The sequence below is a fragment of the Camelus ferus genome, chromosome 8 (assembly GCF_009834535.1).
Source record: "Camelus ferus isolate YT-003-E chromosome 8, BCGSAC_Cfer_1.0, whole genome shotgun sequence".
In the NCBI taxonomy this organism is placed as follows: domain Eukaryota; kingdom Metazoa; phylum Chordata; class Mammalia; order Artiodactyla; family Camelidae; genus Camelus; species Camelus ferus.
This window is the reverse complement of record NC_045703.1, coordinates 31643388-31664380: the sequence shown is the minus strand read 5'-3', so window position 1 is coordinate 31664380 and position 20993 is coordinate 31643388. Positions and strand designations below refer to the sequence as shown.

The following is a 20993-nucleotide window of genomic DNA, read 5'->3' as shown; positions in this document are numbered from 1 at the left end:
GACCATGGTCGGGAGACCGGCTTGGGCACATTTCCAGGGTCACTCAGCCAAGTTTCCCGAGTCCGGACAGTGGGGACCTGGAGGTGGCCACACTAGTCAGCACACATATTATTTGTCTTCTGTTCTGTCCTTGAGGCCACATTCCCCTAAATGTTCCTCTGGAAACTTCAGTGGTTCCTGACTACTTCCCAAACTAAGGATAAAATTCTTATCCACATTCTCACCCTCCACATCTTGGTTCCAACCTGCTTTATCTGTTATTTTCTTGCTCGCTGGCTGGTTCCATTTCACTTTACATCCCTGCGTGTACCCTACTACACAGCAGGCAGGCTTGGTTATTATTGTTACAGAAAAAGAATAAAGACCAATAAAGATTTTGTTAAACAATAGGGGCCCGTCTTGCCCTAATCAGCTATGCCTCCTGGATCATCCAAGTTCTTGGGCAGGGTGGCAATGCTCAGATCACCAGGAGATACTCATAGCTCATTTTGCGGTTTCTCCACCTGGCTCTCTCCAGCCCCTCTATAGGCTGGGCCCACCCGTAAGGTGCAACCAACCTCTCACTTTTCCCACACTTGTGCCCCCTTGGGCTGGACAATTCCCTCAGAGCCTTCCTCTTCCACCCTTCCTGGGTTCCCCATATCCCTCCTCTGGCCTCCACTTCTCTTCTCTCACCGGTCAGGCAGGTTGCCCTTCCTCCCTTGGGACCCTGCTGCTCCTGGGCCTGGCTAGGACCAACTTTCTCCTAGGTTGCTATTTCTTATAAGTCACTGCCAGGCCTGGCTTTGCTGTGAGACTTGCCCTCATCTAACTGTTTCGGCCCCCAAGTTCATGTAGCTTTTAGCAAGAGATGACAAAGAAAGTTGGGGGGTGTTGCCAACTGATTGGCTACTTCCCAGAGATATGAGCCAAGTTTTCATTCATTACTTCTTCCTAAGAGGCAGTGGAATGTGTGTGTGTGTATGTGTATCCACTGAAGGAGAGAGTAGTGATTCTGTAATTAACATGAGAAAATTTCTCCTAGCCTTGGAGTCTAAAAACTTGGGGAATTATGGTAGAAATAGTGGTGATCTGGACCCCTTGGAATGTATCTGACCTGCCCCCAGGAAGTCTGTAAAAGCAAAGCCCCTAGGGGTCTCTGTGGTCCTGTCTCCCAGTTCTTAGAGGTGCCCTCCAATTCCTGGTCTTTATAAACCAGGGGGCTGGGATAGGCTCAGTTTGGATTATTCTAAGCATCTTATTTAAATAACGACCTATGTGGAATTTTGTGCTTTCCAATTAGAACACCAAATTCCTGATTTCACAGATGGTTTTTCACAGATGTTTTTATTTAGGAAAAAGAAAAAAAAGAAAAGCAATGACTCAATTTAATGAAAACTATCAAGTAAATAATAGTACAGAAATATGGCAAATATCATGAAGGTGGTAAATGATATCTGGAACCCTCAGTTGGTATCAAGACAAAAATTTGCACAGAGCTTACCGCTCCTTTCACACAAAGCAGCTAGAGTCAGTCTTCCCTGTTTTCTTTGCTGTCTTCACCCACAGATGGCCACAACTACCCTCGAGCAGCCTACCAGCAGGTAATCCAGCCAGCTGTACCTGGGCAGGCTCCACCTGGAGCCAGCATGAGAGGACTGCACCCTGTGCAGAAGGTCATCCTGAATTATCCCAGCCCCTGGGACCAAGAGGAGAGGCCTACACAAAGAGACTACTCCTCCCCAGGCCTCCCGAGGTATCAGTAAGTATGTTGGGGCCAAATTTCAGACAGTTTTTACATGAAAAAGAATGATGCCAATGCAGTCACAATCTATCAGAACTCTGTTGTTTTGCTACCCACGTTACTGACTGAGCCCCCACCCCCCCATAGATTTTTCAGGTCAGGAGGAAATGTAAGCTGGTTGATAAGAGGCACCAGCCACAGAAAGCCACTGGTGACTGGTCAGAATTCTTTTGAAGGAAAGGCTCCCAAGATGCTAAGTCACACCTGCTTCTTTTACTTCCTGATCACCTGGCCTTTTAGCCCACGAAATAGGTTTTTTTTTTTTTACTATAACTGACTTCCAACACTGCAAATTTCTTTATTATACCCTTAGTTTCTACACCTGTTTATAAACTCATTTTTTACTTTGAAATTTTAAATTCAATTAGTTCTCAATAGAAATTTAAAATAACCTGTTATTTTCTTTTGTAGTAAAAGCATTCATACATGTTGAACACCATTTTAGGTCTTTCCAATACTTCTTCCAGAAAAACAATTTTAATTTTTCTTGACTTGAATTGTCTAATCCTTTAGTCCTATTTCTCTTCTTTGTTCTCTTTTGACTCTTCAGGTTTTCTGTTCCTCTTAATTTATAGATCTAAAATATACAGGAAAAACTCATTTAAATGGAGCTTCCTAATATATGACAAAGTGGGAAAGAGAGTAGATAAAATGTTTGCTTTTGCTCAAGCACAGCTTTTATATACCACTCCCAGTAAGTCTATATTCTGTTTTGAGAATGGAATGAGCTATGAAAGTCCTATTAAAGCAGATTTTTCAGAAATAGAGAAATCAGTAATTAGCTCTAAAAGTTTATTGAAAGAAAAAAAGCGCATCTATTTACAACGGCAGATAAAGCACATCTGCCTTTCCTCTTCACTCCAAAGCCAACAAGCCCTCACATTTTCTTTGCAAACAGATGCCTTTTTTTTTAAGAAACAAAATTGTATGGAATTTAAATAATGGAATTAAATCTTGATTTTACAGCCAGATAAGCACTCTTGCAGAAGAAATATCTAAGATTCCAAGAAAACAAACAAAATTTAAGCATCTTTATGTTTGGTGTTGAATAGGAGAGGCAACAGTAATTTTTTTTTTAAAAAAACTTTTATTTTGAAATAATTTTAGGTTTACAGAAGAATTGCAAATAGGGTACTGAGTAATTGCTTTTGTAACATCAATTTAAGCTTGCTATGGTCTCCTTGGATTTATTTTATCATTTTAGGCTATTGAAAAATAAGTTCACATAATGAAGAAAATTGTCCTCTTACTGACCTTTTGAAAGAGACTCAATACAGAAAGTTCACTCTGTTATTATTCTTCGATATTGTTTTTATATGAAAGTTTTTGAATATTATCAAGGCCTTAACATTTCTTTATCAAATGAGCAATCACCTTTTATAATAACCAAGCAACTTTGAGTACAAAGGCATTTAATGCAAAAAGGGTACGGAAATGGGTCTCCATTAAATGAAGGTATATTTTATAGAAACTTTTTCTCTATATGTTAATATAAAATAAAAATAACTTCCTCAAACATTCACAACTAGAAATATAGTATAGTTGAGATTCTGTATAATTTTATTTTAAATCTTGTTACATAGGACTTTCAGAATTTTTTATTACTCTTTTGGGTAAAAATATGAAAGCATAAGCAACAATCTATTAAAACTAGGCATATACACATAGATTTTTATAATCAAAACATCTTTACAATTTATAGTATAAAACAATTTCAAACACATAACAAATAACAAACATTCATGTTCTCAACTACCTAGATTTTTTAAATGTTAATATAATGCCACATTTACACCAGATTTGGGGGGAAGAAATGAAACCTCACAGACCCAGCTTTTGTACCCCTATCAGTTTGAATTCAGTTACAGAAAACAGAAACAACCCCAGCTATTATAAGTAAAAGGATTTAATAGAGGGAATTGGGTGCTTACACTGTTGTTGGAAGTTGGAGTATTAGGCTGGGCTCCCTGGAATGATCCCAGAGCAACGTCACAGAACAGGGGACCCAAGAGGCTGCTTCCTTGGTCAGGGTCAGTGAGGCAGAGGATCAGAAAGCCATGGCAGAACTCGCCAAGCTGGGCCGTGCTGCCCCAGCGCAATCCAGAATCAGGAAGCTGCCACCACCACAACTACTGGATCCATTCTTTGCCTGCTAGACCTGCACTGGCCAGAAATGGATGCCCATGCCCTTCCCTTGACCCTGTGAAGCTGTAATGGGATGCCAGAATGCTTCCTCAGGAACTCAGTACCTTATGACAGCACTTAACCAACAGAACACACAGAAGTGGCAGAAGCATGGCCTCCACTTCCTGCCTCCTCCCAAATCTCACAGGAGGGCATCTGAGGTTCTTCTCAGCAGCCTATTCATGGGAATACTGGTGACCCAAATAATAATGAAAACCCCATACTATAATATGGTAGAAACCTCTTTCAAGGGTCTTCAAAATTAGATTTTCATTCGTATATTAACAACATAAATTTTTAAAACTACATGGTCTTTTCTATCTTTTGAAACATAATTAAATGTTATTCATCATGAGCTGAAAGTCCTATCTTTTTATCTGAATGTCTACACACCAAACCTTATATGTCACCCGTGATATTACTTTGTTTTGTTGGTGATCGTGTCTGCCCTGCCCATGAGACTTCTCTTCCCAATTAGACAGTCCTTAAATAGAGAAATCAAATCCTGCTTGTCTCTTTTGACCCCTAGTACAAACCCTTATAAATAGCAGCCAGCTGAATTGCTTATTAACCAAAACTCTGTAGAAAAACTCTTGTCCCACTGGCTTGGAAAGAAATGGAGGCAGAAGAGAAACAGCTCACTGGTGTCTCCCATAGGTATTAAAGGCTTTCTGTCCCCCCAGGTTTGCCTTTGTAGAACATGAAATTGACTGTGACTCTATTCCATTCCAGAGATCAGCTGTATAACCAGCCACCTAATAGAGCTGGTGCTCCTGAGGAATCCACAGAGTGTCCTGCAGAGTTGAGACCACAGGGTCCCCAGGCTCCATCCCCAGTTGCTGTCCCTAGACCCCCTAGTAACCCTCCAGCCAGAGGAACTCTGAAAACAAGCAATTTGCCAGAAGAATTGCGTAAGTTGTTTGCAGCGTTGCTTTTTCCTTCTTCTTGTCAAGCCTTATACTTTAAGAGTACTTGATGATTATTCATCCATAATCTTGGATACTTCTCGTATACTACAGAGTGAAATAAAATTTCCTTTTTGGCTTTTTGTCAAAAAAGTAACTAGCATTTTGTCTGAATGTTTGTAGTGATTCTGACCCTACCGGCAAACTCACAAAGTACTTAGCACTAGATTTTCTTCAACATATACTCCAACAACAAATAACCTCAATGTTTTTTACCTCTTCTAAATGATGCTCTTGAGTGGACTTGTCCCTGGATAAATTGATTGGATGTCCATGTGGTATTGGCCAAGGACTTAGCGTCTCTCCATAAATTAGTAGCAGCCTTCAAGAACGAGGTCATTTCCTGTAGGAATGAGCAATCTTGTTTGGAAAAAGCGGTCTCACATTCTCCGTACTGCTTTACAACCAAATGCAAACTAAGCCTTTTATTTAAAGAAACATTCAACTAAGTGTCAGGTGACGATGCTTTTTCCACATTTTGCAGCCAAAACCAGAAATGTTGAAATATCACCAAAGCATTCTCATGTTAAGGTCAGTCAGGACAGTAAGTTCCAGAAATCTTTAGAAAACAGTCAATACTTGAGAAATTATTATATTCTACTGTGCTTGCTAAAATTCTAATAAGCCCTTTCCACATCTAGGCACTGCTTTGAACCAAACTTAAAATTAAGCCCTTTGCATTAGCTAATTCTAGTTAAGGGAATCTATGCTCTTTAGTCATTTAAGACTCTGAAAGATTTGTATGACAACGATCTTTTGTTTTTCGTTAAAAAAAATTTTTTTTAATTCTTAAAATCTTAGACATTTTTGACACAACATTGTAAAATGACTATAACTCAATAAAAAAAAAAGTTGAAAAAAACTCTTAAAATCAAAAAAAAATCTTAGACATTTTGAGCATTTCTAGAGAACGGACAATGTTAGGAAATAGTCTGGTTGTCAGTCTGTAGGGTCATATTTATCTTACCGTAACCTAGAGAAGTAGTCCTAAAATTCTTACAGAGGAATTGGTTGAATATTAGGTGTTGATAAGAAAATAAATTGAATGCCATTAGTATGCCTGGCTGATTAAATGAGTCAATATGACCATTGTACCTACTTCCATTTGAGAAGTGTGTTTCAAAATACAAGAGGCTAAGAATAGATGAAGGGGTTCTTTCCAGCCCCCCTTTCTTCTCCACCCTCTACCCCAGGGCTTTCTGAGATGTAGCCAGTGGATTCCAGACTAAAAGCCAGCACAGAGAGATTATCCATCTACCATGTTAACATGCTAGCCACATAATTTACTCAAGACTTTAGCCTGAGAAAACATGGGCTCTTATCTTGACTGGATTAAGCTTGTGGGCACAATACCATCTGCTGCTCTCAGCTGATTTAGGGAGGAGCAAGGGAATCAGTGATGCTGGGATGCCCAGAGGCAGGGTCTCTCCTTCAAGCAGCTGAAGTTCTTAGTAACATTTCTGAGCTCCGCTTTAGTCTCCTCCAACTTCCCGGCCTTTCCCCCACCAGTGAGTAGATGAGGGGAAGGAAGGGCGGAAAACCTTTCTCCTCACTTGCTCTTGTCAAGTTCAGGGTAGCAGAGAACATCATGAGATCAAAAGAGGACACTGCTGGGTGGCCCCTTAGCAAAGCTCAACTTCCTGGCCTGCTGTGAGAGCATTCCCTGGGCACAGTGCCAAGTGTCTCTAATATACTGGGGGTGGTCTGATCTCAAGGACCCATAGGTTCTGGGAGATGGATTTTTTGTTAATGCATCATGTGGTTTTTCAGAAGACCTCCTCTGCTTGTCTCAGCCAGCCAGTGTCTCAGCTCTCCCTCCAGCCTCTCCTTTCCATGCACCCTGGGCAGCCTGCACTCCCTTGGACAGACCCCTGGCCCCTTTGGGCCTGAGGACTGCAATCCGCACTGCTGCAGGCATAAGCCCCTTAGACAACCCCCCGTCCTGAGGCTTCCCTTCATTATTCTAGGACAAAAGATATGACATACAATTTGCAAGTGTTGGGTAGAAGAGATTCATTTGACTAATTTCTAATAAATGTGAAAAATCTCTCTTAGGAAAGGTCTTTATCACTTATTCTATGGACACAGCCATGGAGGTGGTGAAATTCGTGAACTTTTTATTGGTAAATGGCTTCCAAACTGCAGTAAGTATCTTGAATCCAAAGAGAAGACTGAACAATTAAAGTGAGTACAATGAAAAGAAAAACAAGAGAAAAAGTAGAAATAGCTGTTGATGTTTTAAACTATATTATTTGATTTATGTGATTATGAACTAATGCTTATGGATTGAGGTAATAATCTTCTAAAGTTTAAACGAGCCAAAGTCTCCAGCATGTTTTTTCCTGCATGCCTTTTGAGTGACCCCAGGTGCCTCTGAACAGCCAGAATGGCCTTAATGCCAACCACGTATGCAGCTGGCGCCTGGCCTGAGGGAAGCGCCAGGCTCTTGCTGCACTTGGCCCCTTTGCCCGCCTTCATCAGTCATGCCTGCTTTGGTTGTGCTTTCTGTGCTGCAGGAGGCTACAGGCTTCACTGGGTCACCTGCTCATTTTACAAGGTCCTCTTGTTCTGCACTGGGTTGTAAGGTTGACAGTGGAAGCCCCGCAGCCTGGGGCCCCACCGTGCACAGCTAACGGTCCACACCGGGATGCAGCCGTGATGCTTCTGGACAGGGAGGACCTGGCCAGGTTCTCGGCTGGTCGAGGCTAGTTCAGGGGAAGTAGATAACCCAACCCTACATGCCTTTCACTGTGATCTTAGCCCAAGAAATCTCAGGAAGCACACATTCCTCAAGTCCCCTGCAGTGCCTTGAAAGAGCACAGCCTAAACCCATGTATGTTTTCTTTAGGATAAATAAAATACCACAGGAGGCTACTCGGAGGACTGGCTTTCCTCAAAGACTGCGATTGTGTCTCTTCCTTCCCAGAGGCCTCTTCTGGGTATTTAGTAACAGTGAATTCTCAAGAGTAGGGGGAAATTAAGGGAAATATCTACAAATAGGAATATTGAAGGATAAAGAGGGAATACATAATAATTAAATATCAATTTTAAAGATTATTTAGCATTTTTAACAAGAGTTTTATTTGAATTTTTCTTTATTCTAGAATTATTTTTAAATGGAATTATATGAAAGTTTTAAAATGCAAACAATTTATACTCTCCAACTTCATGACTATATAGATATATGACTATATAGAGACCAACATTTCAATTTCTCATTTCTGGAATAAGAAAACACTGTGGCAACCAAGACATAAAATCAAATTACAGGATATAAGATTGACATCTCAGAAAAGATCTTATTTTTGGTCCTTTCTATGTAAGCATACTGATTGCCTCTGGAGAAGAGGGCCAGCTTCTGTGACCTTAATGATCAGAGGCTGCTTAGGCCAAATTTAAAGTTGACCTTGAGCCTGATCCCTATGAAGCCTGTGGTAGAACCACAGAGCCCCATCCTGGACAGCTGAATTATTATATTGATGCATCAACAACCCCTTAGTGGAGAAAAATAAACTTAATGGGTAATTTCATAAAGGGACAGTTTTCAAAATTCTAGGTGAGTTTTAGGGCATCCACAGGGAGTAAATAATGCACTATCCCGGGACCAGCAAAAGCAGGAAGTTCCTACCAACTCAAGGTCTTAAGAGGCAAGAGAGTAGTGACTACCACAACCCAAAAGGGGCACTGTATTGTTTTGCCAGAGCTGCCAAAGAGCACCACACGCTGGGCAGCTTAAACAACAGAAATTTATTTCCTCACAGTTGTGGAGGTTAGAAGTCCAAGGTCAAGGAGTCAGCAGGGTTGGTTTCATTCTGAGGTCTCTTCCTTGGCTTGTAGATCTTCTCCCTCTGTCTTTACCTGCGTGTGATCTTTCCTCTGCATGTCCTAATCTCCTATTATAAGGACACCAGTCATATTGGGTCAGGGCCCACCCATATGTCCCCATTTTACTTTAATCACCTCTTCAAAGGCCCTATCTCCAAATACAGCCACATTCTGAGGCACTGGATGTTAAGATCTCAACATGGGAATTTGGAGGGACATAATTCGGCTCATAACAGTGGCTGGCTGAAAAACTTGGCCTGACAGGAGCTGTGGATTTTAGTGGAGATTTGGAGAGACAAATGGAAGCTTTCTAAGCACATGGTGCTTCCCAGAGTGTCCACCTCACTAGGAGAGAAGAATTTAGGTGCTAGGATAATAATAATGATGACCATTTATTGAGAACTTTAATTCATGCCTGGCCCTATGATGTGCCTTTTCCATGTTAACTCATTTTAATCCTCACAACCACCCTAGGAAGTAGGTTTGTTAACCACATATTACAAATGAAAATAGTAAGACTTAGAGAGTTTCAGGAAGTCATGCACATTTCCAAAGTCATGCAAGTAGGAAGTGCAGGAGCCAAGAGTAGAGCCAAGCTGTTTATCTCTTCTCAGCCGACGTCACGTTGCTTCTCTCCTGTAGAACAGAAATGGATGACTGATACAGCCATGGAGAGCTGCAAAATCTCTCTCAAGATTACCTAATGTAGTCATTGGCCATTGGACATGTTGAAACAGGAAGCATCCAAACCAAAAGGAAAGCCATTCCATTTTGATGTCCCATCAGTAAAGAAACTTAGTCTGAACTCATATTCTGTTCTGTATATGTCTGAGTATGGTATACAAAGGCAGGATCTTATTCTATAGGAAGCTTAGAATCAGGTTGAAGAGATAAGGCAGACATCAACGAGATGTTTAGTAAATGAAAGAATGCCATAATAATGTATTTACTGCCCAGTACCACCAGTGGTCACAATGGGATGGAGTTCATTGAGGTGAAGAGGAGGAAGTCAGTGTGTGGGGAGGATTCACAGAGCAGGGGCAGGGCTTGCACTGTGCTTTTAGGGGGACACCAATGTGGGGACATGCAGGGAAAAGAGAGGTAAGGCTGGATCAGGGATGGCATGGAAATCTTGCTGAATGGGTGGGGCTTGACTTGATTGGCCCTAAATGGCAACGTGACCTTTAGGACAATTGATCTGGGAGCAGTGTGGCTGAATCAAATAACCCTTCTTCAAGGACACTCTCCCTGCATCACCCATTCCCATATATAATCCCTCTTCCAATCAAGAGCACCTTGTGCACACACACTCTTCTCTGGCTGCAGGATGAGCCTGAGCTCAAGAAAGGCCTTCTTACTTGATCTTCTGTAAAACAGAAAATAACTGGTTTTTCTCTCCTTCAAAAACTGATATTTAATACCAGTCTTTTCAAGGCCCAAGAGTTCTACTCCCTGACTTTCATCATAAACCGTTTCCCCACCATCTCAGTAATTGTTTTTGTGATTGTACCTCGGATTTGCTTCAAGTTTCACACAATCCTTTTTAAATATATAGATTGAAACTGGACATATAATACTATAATAATGTCCTGGCTAATACAATAAAGCACCACATTGTATCTTAGTACTTGGCACACCACACGTCCATTGAAATGCTCCAGAATCATGTTTGCCTTTCAAATTACAGGTATGTATATATAGTGCATATGTTTGCTGGTTTATATCCAACCTGGTGGTCTACCATGTCTCTCAGATTTTTTTAAACAGAATTACAAGTATTAAAAACTTAAATGCCTACTAATCTTAAAATGGGAAACATTTAAAGAAAATTGTGTCTTGTTTCTTAGACTCACAGACTCCTCCCTGCAAAAAAAGTTAGTAACTTTTCCAGTCTTAAATGTACATAATCTCTTGGGCTTTCTCTTTGCATCTAGACAAAGCTTCTCATTAAGAGCCGCTTTCCACATCTTTGTCTTGCAGATTGACATATTTGAGGATAGAATCCGAGGCATTGATATTATTAAGTGGATGGAACGCTACCTTAGGGATGTAAGTACATCGCAAAATTCTGAGCTTGTTTTCTGGTGAGAAAGACAATTAGCTTGTGGAGTTATTTTATGAAAGAAGCACTGGATACCCACCAAGTCCAAAGCTGACAAAGTCCCAACAAAGCTTCCCTTGCTGGCAGCCGAGCAGACTTGGAAAGGAAGGATGGGGTCGCCCTCCTGGACTTGCACAGGCAGGAAATAACTGTCGAACCAGACACAGGTGGTTGATAACAATCAGAGCAAACAATTTTTGACCAGAATAGGAAAGGAGGAAATGAAGGCGGAGAGTGGGGAGGGAGCGGCAGAATTCAATTTAATCTGAGGCCACCCCAAGTGTTTTGTAGGATCAGGCTGAAGAGGTTTTCTGGACAGCCTCGCAGGCCGTGCAGCACATGCTCCCCCCACCCCCCGCGCCCCCCAGACGCCCCCTCACAGCCTTGTGATTTGTTTTCCACTGACAGAATCTATACGGACCAGTGGGACACTTTGTGCTTTAACAAGATAGAAATTGATTGCTGCCAGCCTGTTCGTGTCGGCTGCCTCTTTTGGAGGGAGCAGAGCGGTGGGGGACAGAGTCTCAGCAGGCTGGGGTTTTGAGGCTTTTCCTTTTGTCTGCAGTCTGATGTTTGCTTTGTGTTGAAGGGTCTGCTCCTCCCGACTGCACTTAGCGTCCGCAGCAAGCAGGGCAGTCAAGGGTGCAGTAACTGACAGCTGAGATCCAGCTGCCAGAGGGAGGGCGTTTTCATCCTTGCTGTTGCAGAACCTTTTTGCCACAATGCAGTCACTTGGCGATTCCGGTTTTCATTAGACATTTATTAGTGATGGTTGTGGAAAACAGTGGGCAGAACTGCATTCATTTAGGAGAGCTTCTCTCAGAGCTGAAGCCATCCCCGTGTTTGAAGGGAGTTGGGGAGGAAGACAGAGGGGAGGAGGGAAGACGGGAGGCTGCTGGTGCAGCAGGGAGGGCGTGGAGGTGGGTGGGGGCAGCGGTGCTTTTTGCTTTCCGTGGATGGAGCCTAGTCCTCCATCCTCGAGGATATCAGAGAACAGTCCTTCTGGCCAGTTTCCAGCCTGCCTTCACCAAATGGACCACACTCTACACTTCTATAAACATGCTTTCTCCCTCTCATTAACAGAAGACAGTAATGATAATCGTAGCAATCAGCCCCAAATACAAACAGGATGTGGAAGGCGCTGAGTCGCAGCTGGACGAGGATGAGCACGGCTTACATACTAAGTACATTCATCGAATGGTGAGTGATGAAACCAAGCACCTCGCCGCCCCTCAGAGTCGGGCTCTTTCTTCTTTGAAGACCTATTCTTCACTAGAGACCAACTGAAGGCAGCAGGATGATGGGTGAAGAACCCAGGCAAGAGACACGGTGTCAGTTCTGGCTCCACCTACCTTTGGGGTTTTGGGCAAGTCACCGCACCCCCGGGACTCAGTGTTCCTATCAGTAACAGGGGAGAGTAATCTGTGATCTCTAAGTTCTAGGATTCTGGAAAGCAGTGCTCTGCTGGCTTGGTTGTTTACCAGCTGATGGGAAGTCCTGGGGAATGGGAGACAGTGCTGTGAGCAGAGCGGCTCCTGCGTCTGCATCCTGTTCTGTCCTGTCTGTTCAGAAGGCAGAATAGCACAGTGAAAAGGACACAGGCTGTTGTATCAGGTAGACTCAGTTCACATTTGGCTTCCTGCTGCTCAGGTTGTGTGACCGCGGGGCCAAGAACTTAAACCTCTTTGTGTCTCCATGCCCCTATTCAGAAAATTGGTCACTAGCACAGTGTTGTGAAGACCGAATGAAATAACGTCTGTGGAGCAGGTGGCAGATGCTGGGTGGAGGGAAGGGATTGTTCTAGCTCATGATAGGTGAGCAACACCGGAACTGTTGGGCCTGGTGAAACTAAAACCAGCGGGAGAAATTTATAGGAAGTTAGACTAACTCAGTATCTAATAGAACATTCCAGCTTTGACTGTTGACTGTTTTCTGAATGAGCAATCTTCCTGCTTTCCATGATCATACAGAGCCTGTGGAGCCTGAATGAGCAATCTTCCTGCTTTCCATGATCATACAGAGCCTGTGGAGACAGGGCCTGCTTGGCCAGGATGCTGGACTAGACTTGTGGCTTTCAAACTCTCCTGTGGCGCCCCTCCAGGTGCCCATATCTGCTGGGGGCTGGGGGTGGCTCTGGGCCTCCCACCCCACCTGACCTAGAGCTGGCCCATATCTGCTGGGGGCTGGGGGTGGCTCTGGGCCTCCCACCCCACCTGACCTAGAGCTGGTCTGCCTCTCTCAGGCTTATTTACCAAGGATTCTGAGACTTAAAAAGGCTTGAAACTCACTGGACTAAGAACATGGAAGCTCCATTTCAGCTCGAACATTCCACAAGAGGGGAAGGCACTTGGAATGGGCATAAAGGGTCACTGACTAAGACAAGAAGATGGGGCAGGAAGCAGAAGTGGCCCAGACAGAATAAGTAAGCAGCATAAGACAGGAGGTGGTCAGGCAGTCAAGGGACATGTAGCTTTACCTCAAGGTAAGCAGACTGAAATCCAGGTCTGTGATGTGGGTCAGAAGCATAGGAAAATAGGCAGGGCAGGTGGGTGGATGCTCTCCATCTGGGTCCTCAGGGTCTCTGATGCCTCTTCTCCCAAGTGCCGACCACGTACTTGAGCTCGGAACCAAGCCAACGTAAAAGCTGGAGCAAGGTGGCGGGGTCGGAGGTTCAGGGCGAGGAGCTGGGAGATCAGTGTCCCTCCTCTTCCATTCTTTCCCAGTCTGACAGCCCCTGGACAGGGCCCAGAAAAGGGCCCAGTTCTGCCCTAAAAGTTCACAGCCTGCTCCGGGTACCGCCACGCCTTGGCTGTCTGCATGGCCCCAAAGCACTGGATCTCTAGGAAACTGCCAGGCCTGGAGCAGACAGCTTTTGTGCATGAAGGGCTCTGGGTCCCTGCCAGTTCCTGGGGAAACCCGTCATACTCTGCAGGTGTGTGGTGGCACAAGGCAGTCGTAGGCAGCTCAACCTCAGAGCTCGTCCGATGGTACCCAGCCATGAACCAGATTGTCTCCAAACTCGGCTTCTTGGAACCATGATGTCATGGGCCCTTGCTCATCACTCAAGCAGTTGAAGAGGCCAGATGCAGAAGTGCCTTCCTGCCCACCTGGCTGACTTCCTGGTTCCCTCCAGGGAGCAGAAAACTCCAGGACAGAGGGAGTGAAGAGGTACACATGAGCAACTGCATCAGAGAGCCAATGACTTCCCAAAGGGCCCATCCCTGGAAATGTGAGAGATACAAAAACGCCCCGCTGCTGGCTGGCCTCTCAACAGATGGGTGGCCTTGTGGACAAGCAAAATTGTACAGTATACTGTGTCCTGAAGTCAGAAACCAAATCCAGTTCTCCATTTTTCACTTATAAGCCCTATGCCCTTCCCTTCCCGTGTTGGTACTGGTGTAGTTGGGGCTTGTAGTTGTACCGCACTTGGGTCATTTTAAAATATGTTTTTGGTCTTGTCTGCTGCGTTTTAAAGGGAGGTGGTTCTAAGAAAACACCTCATGGAGGATTTGTGTGTGCTGTGATTGTGTGTATGTGTGTGTAAGAGTGTGTGTTTATAAGGTGATCTGTATGGTGATTTCAGTCATCACCACTGTCATCTTCTTCTCTGTTCTGTTTTTATTCCCAAGACTTCTGAGTTATAAAAATCAATTGGAAGATGAGATAGCTGGGGACACATAATTCCTCATCTCCTTTGTCAGCAGATGACTGAAAGCTTTGTGCTGGTCACAGGATTTGGAAGACTAACTCCCCTCATATTGAAAATGCTGGTTTTGATAGAGTTCCTGGCAGCTGGATCTTTTTGGGCCGCCACAGAGCAAGTTGGAAGCAGTGTGGGGAACCTAGAGCTTGGCAGACAGAGCTCTTCTCGCTGACCTCCCAGCCTCGTCTTCCTGGCCGTCCCTCCTCATCCAGCCCCACGAACATTCTTTCACACCTGCAGATACTTGATCATACTGTTTCCTCTGCCGAGAATGTCCTTCCCCTCTCCCCCTATTTTCCCTGCCTGACCAAATTCTTCTTTCCTTTTCGTATCCAAATGACACCTCCCTTGTAACTCCTTCAAGCCACTGATGTAGAAAAGGATGGCTCCCATTGGGCTCCCACAGCAATTTGTTCATACTTTTCGCACTGCACTGTGGTGGGGAGTTTTCCTTTCTGCCTGCTCGTTAAACTGCTGGCTTTGTGAGGAGAGAAACTCTATCCGTGGTACCTAGTAAACTGGTTCTGAAAAAAAAAAAAATTCCTGATTTGTAGCTAACATTTGCCCATTTCTATGGGGTGAATACTCTCCTGTGACCAATCTCAAGCTACCAATGTGAAGTCACTTGACACAGAATTGGGAAGGGATGCCCACAATCGGCTTCTGTGAGCTGATATGGGGCAGCTCAGCACACCCTGGAAAGTATCCTAGTCCTTGAAACCCTAAATCTAGCACAGAGCATGACTTTTAATAGGCCTTCAATAAATGATTGATGAATGAACGAATGGCATAGGTGTGTGATGGAGAGTTTAAAATTATAAATGCATGGCACTGAAGGAAATCAGAATAAAAATACAGCGTGTGGGGGAAGGTAATAGCTCAGTGGTAGAGCGCATGCTTAGCATGCACAAAGGCCTGGTTTCTATCCCCAATACGTACACACACACACACACAAAATATTGTGTGGGCTTGCATGATTGTGGGTACCGTTAACTCCTCATCCTCATTCCTGAAATTAAACCTTCAGGTGTGTTCTGTTCCAGATGCAGATTGAGTTCATAAAACAAGGAAGCATGAATTTCAGATTCATCCCCGTACTCTTCCCAAATGCTAAGAAGGTAAACAAACAAACAAATCTTATAAGTCAAGCTTTGGTGTGTTTGCTATCTGGGATTTTAAGTGGAAAACATTGTCAACTCTTGATCAGTCCTTCAAGAGTAGCAGTGTTACCAGAAAGATCAACAGGCTGTACCACTCAGTTCAGCAGCATGAACCAGGAAGGATTTAAAGCTTTATCTGATAGACCATCGCTGTGCTAATTGTTCAGATAGTCATTACACACAAAGAAGTAGTTTGCGTTTTAACTCATGAGACAAAAAGAGACTGTTCACCTGATACTCCTTATCTCTTGTATATAAGTCAAGAGGTGTGCATTTTTTGCTGGCTGTTTCACAGAGTGTTTTGTTGCATAGTTCCACTGTCAAAGCTGTAGAACACAGGAATTAAACCTACGCAGTTACCAAAGGGAATTTTGCTGTGTTCAAATTTTGCTGTGTTTTTGTGCCAGAAGGGCCTGCCAGCATTTTTGGGGAATGGGGGCAAAAAACATCCTGAGGCCCAGCACCAGACTTGGAGAAGGGAAGGCTGTGGTATAGTAAACGTCTTGGGAACCAGACCTCAACACCCTGAGCTCAGGCTCAGGCCCAGCCCCACCCTGGGGGATCCTAGATGTCAAGACTGCGTTGAGACTTCTGCCCTGGATGACAGAGGGTTTGATTTATGGGAACAGGACACTGAAAACTGCACAGTTCACAACTTGTCCAATAGTGTGCTTTCTATTCCTTGCTCTTTCTGCTCTCACAGCAAGACCTCCTTCCTGGTCTCCCTGTTTCCACTCTGACCCTGTACCAGCCATCCTCTGCTCTGCCATCAAAAAGGAACAACCAAAATGTAGATCTTGTCTCTCTCCAGCTTAGAAATGTAGTGGTTTCCTGCTGACTACAAGATCATATCCATCTTTCTTACTATGACCGGAGGCCCCTAGAAGAGGGCTGTGCCCACTTGCTCTGCTTCCCCTCTTATCCCCAAGCTCACACAGGACTCTGCTCCAGTCACACTGGACTCAGTATGCCCTCACACACAACACGCTCGTCCACGTTTCTGTACCTTTGCACTTTCTGTTCCCCCTGCTAGCAGTGCCCTTCCCTGACTCAGCTGTCTAGTGAACTCTTGCGTGTCCTTACAGCACCCAGTCTCTCTAGCCTCTCCTCCCCAGTGCCCACAGAGCGAATAGTCCCTCTCTTGAGCGCTCTTAATTATAGTGCCTTGAGTCAATGGTATGTGGTTGGGAGTGGCAGATGTTGGGAATAATTGTTTAGAATTACTGGAGCATGATGACAGAAAAAAGCAGGCCAACTTTCAGTTGCTTTTACTCATGTTTTTAAAACTTCTTCAAACAATGCCCTTGTCATCTGCACTCAGGGCAGACTGCTCCCACTGCCTGCCCCCTTGGTATGCCAGTGCCAAGAAAGTATTTCTTTACATTCTGACTCCATCATAAGACCATGAACTCCTCAAGGCAGTAACTGTGTCTTTTTCATTTGAGTATCATCAATACCCAGCGTGATGCCTGACATATAGCAGGTACTGCTTCTAAGCTCGTCCTGCAATCCTCAAAGGAGTCCTACCTGCTCAGAGAAAAGTCTGTGAGGCCCTATCTGACACAGCCCCATCTACTTCCAGAACTCCTCTCCTACTCTCTTTCATTTACTCTTCTCTGACCACATTGGGCTTGTTACTCCTTGAATAGGCCAGGCATGCTTCTACCACAGGGCCTTTGCACTGGATCTCCTATCTGCCCGGACCCAGACATCCACATGATCTACTCATTCTACTCTTTTACATTTTTTCTTGTTTTCTCGTTTCAGTGAGATCTTTCCTAAATACCTTATTTAAAAGTGCAAATCTTCATCCCTGCCCAGCACTCTCTACCCTCTCTCTGTTTTATTTTTCTCCACAGCCTGTATTACCGTTGAACATACTATATATTTTACCTATCCATTATCTGTCTTTCTCCAACAAAATGTCCACTCCATGAGCACAGTCTGAAACTGTGCCCTCGTGATCCCCGGTGTATAGGTTCTGCCTTTGCCTGAGGACTGAGATCTGGTGGGCTGCTTCTACTGCAGGCCAGACCTGTGGCTAGAGTGAAAGGATAATGAATTAGATTAAGCCCAAAGCCTTAGCATACTTCTTCTGAAACCACAGAGGAATTCGCTCACTCTGCATGACCTCTGTCATACCCCTTTTATGGGTGGGTGATGAAAACACGCTGAAATGCAAGGGGCACATAGCCTGGGAGGCTGACAAGATGCGGTGCACATGTGCTTTCCATAATGAGCTATACAGCTTGCACCCAGAGCCAAGAGCAGTGTACCTGTGAACCCCTTCCAAGAGCAAAACAGTACAACTCTCAGGAGAGTTTAGTACGTGACACCCCATGAAGGGAAAGCCAGGGATGTTTGGGAACTGAGCCTGGGATCTGGAATCCAGCTTTCTCTCTAATGGCTTTTGCTCCTGTCACTCTCTCTCCCATAGGAGCACGTGCCCACCTGGCTTCAGAACACTCACGTCTACAGCTGGCCCAAGAATAAGAAAAATATCCTGCTGCGGCTGCTCAGGGAGGAGGAATATGTGGCTCCTCCCCGGGGGCCTCTGCCCACCCTTCAAGTGGTCCCCTTGTGACTCCCTCCATCCCCAGGTCCTCGGGGCCAGGCCACATGTGGGCCCTATTCTGTCCAGCACTCTTCCAGTTGAGGCTGGCTGCCAGCATTCAGGGCTGTTGTTTTTAGTCCCTCTCTGAGGGGCCTTCGAACCCCAGAAAACCTGTTCTGCAGGGGAACTCTTCCTCCTGAGACCTCGAGAGACCTTGTCTTTGAAACAGAGGCCACGGCTACTTTGCATTCCCTGCTTTTTAAACCCATCGCATGTTCCTCCTAACAGTCTGCCATGTCCAGAACGGGCTCTCAGCAGTTAGCAAGTAGATAGTACAAGTGACGTTGCAATAAATGTAAACGACCACAAACACTCTCCCATCACTTAGGGCTGCTTTTCAGGGTTAGCCAGATGTTGTGTGTCCTCAGGCCAAACTGATCCATGTACAAATAATAAAATGTTTACTCTTTTGTAAAATTGTGGTTCACTTATCTCAAAGGAGATGGATATATATTAATTTATATGGGCAGCTGCTTCCAGAGACATCAATAGAGCTGCTTAAATATAATACTAGACAAATGTAACAGACTACTTTGTATTAAAGGAGTAAGGCCAGATAATTAAACAGTGCCTTTTAACATGCTCTTGGAAGTTTTATTCCTGCAGAACTTTTTAACAAAACAACTCTGTACCACACACAACCATGATTCTAAATAAAATCCTAGTTCTTAGGGTCTGAACTGTATGTGTCAAAATTTCTGGGTATTGTATGAAGTGACATGAGCTGTATAATGCAGGCTAGGAATGTGGTTTGGGAGACCTGTGTTCTAGTCTTGGGTCTGCCACTAACTAGCTGTGTGACCTTAAGCAAGTCCTTTCACTTTCCTGAAACTCCAGGGACTCATTCATATAATCACATGGACAAAAATATCTCTAATGACCCTAAAAGGTTTAAGGCCTAAAGCCTAAATTCTAAATATTCTTTTGAGGAATGACTAAGTTTTCATTTTCATAATAATCTCCTAGGGGACAGAAGCACATTTTCTTAACAGGGACATTTTCTTCTTTTTTTAAATATCTTTAACAATATCCTCACATTAGTAATTTGGGGGAAAAATATATATCTTGTTCATCTGATCTCCAAAGAAAAAAACACACACAAACATACCCATATATAAAATACATTCTACATGTGTGTGAATATCTATAATATATATATATTCTACTACATAGAACAAGGTGAAATGGCTTCAATTATGGCCCAAGATAATAAGCCAATATGAAGTCTTTGGAGGGTGGGTGAGAGCTATTTCTTCCCTTATTTGTCTATCTAACCTCTTAAACAAGGCTCAGTTGTGTTACAATATATTTCAACCCTTATGTGTCACCATAGGGAAGACAAATACTTGTCAATGTTAAATAAGAAACTTTGCTAATGAATTGCAAAGAACCCTAGTTTTATTTATGCTGTAACCTAAATGTCTACTGGGCACAGTGAATGTCTCTGTTTCTAAAAACTAGAGAAAGAAAAGCTAGTCTACCTGAAATACTCATTTGTAAGACTCTATGACAGGTACTTTTAGACCCGTAGCATTTGAGACCTGGTAAAACTGACATGCTTGTTGGATTAACTCAAAATGCCTGGAACTCACCCCAAACACAAACATCAAATCTTTCTCTCTTGCTTTTTATTATCGTTTTTGGAGGTGATACCGTCATACAGGATTCTACACACAGATGTAAATAAAATGGCATCAGCTTTATTACTCTCAAATGTTTCTAGTTTGTGGAGGTTTAATCATGTGATGTTATTACCCTTCCTCCATTCAGAGATTTGTCCTGGGTCCTCAGCCACTATTCCTCCCCCAGGTGAATGATGAGAGAAGGTCCCCAGTGTTCCACAAATAGTTATCAAAGTGTTACAGCTGGTAATACTGGTAGAAAGAAAAAAAAAAAACTAAACACAACAGAAAGAATGCATGCACACACACGAAACACCTGGCCAAGTGATGGATGACCCTTAGAGTTTCTGTGAAATCTGATGACCATGAACATAAAAGGATTTTAACAACTATTTTAGAGCACAGACACTAAGATTAACACTTGATTTATTTAGACATTATCCTGGGTCCTCTTGCATTCATCATACAGATATTTATCTGTAGATATTTATCAAGTGGTGGGGTGGAATTGGGGTAGGGCTGGTTCAGCGAAAATAACCTCTTAGCCTCAAGGCTTTATTCAGGCCTAGACGGATTTTAGGGGTGAGGTGTGCAGAATGCAAGGTTAGATTCTTGCCTAATATTTAGTGACTAAGTTAAATTTTAAAATGTAATTTTTAATTTCAGTGACTGGTTTCAAAATATCTGCCTGTTTAACTTCTAGTTGTTCAAAGATATCTCAGTTCATGACTATAATCAAAGTATTATACTAGCTATTTCTCAGCTCAGTGCTTTGAAAAATTGTTGATACCCTTTTTCCTTTCTTCCTGTTAAATAAATCACCTATTTAAAGATAGTTTTTCTCAGTCATGTCAGCAAAGGAGGCCAGCTCTCCATCTTGAACATTCCAGACCTTGTTTCATGATGTTTTGCCAACAGCACTCTTCTTAACCTCAGTCATTTCATCAACCACCTCATCCACTTTGCCAAATGCCCTATTGTCACCATCACCTTTGCCAAGTGAATTGCAGAGTCCTATGATCACTGGGAAATGATC

General features: G+C 43.5%; 1 protein-coding gene across 7 annotated transcripts in view; it reads left to right on the top strand.

Annotated features, from left to right (window-relative positions):
* TRAF3IP2 (TRAF3 interacting protein 2) overlaps window positions 1-19015 on the top strand; it is a 42375-nt gene extending 23360 nt beyond the window's left edge. For 3 of the 7 annotated variants that reach the window (XM_014561537.2, XM_032484711.1, XM_032484712.1), the window contains 7 exons: window positions 1549-1741; window positions 4700-4878; window positions 6988-7076; window positions 10738-10806; window positions 11942-12058; window positions 15605-15679; window positions 18159-18305. In XM_014561537.2, the coding sequence (XP_014417023.1) occupies window positions 1549-1741; window positions 4700-4878; window positions 6988-7076; window positions 10738-10806; window positions 11942-12058; window positions 15605-15679; window positions 18159-18305 (869 nt within the window). Of the gene's footprint in view, window positions 1-1548; window positions 1742-4699; window positions 4879-6987; window positions 7077-10737; window positions 10807-11941; window positions 12059-12828; window positions 12960-15604; window positions 15680-18158 lie in introns of those variants that run through there. The other 4 variants (XR_004321899.1, XM_006187399.3, XM_006187401.3 and 1 more) reach the window with 4 other exon arrangements.
* The last annotated feature ends 1978 nt before the right edge of the window (window positions 19016-20993 follow it).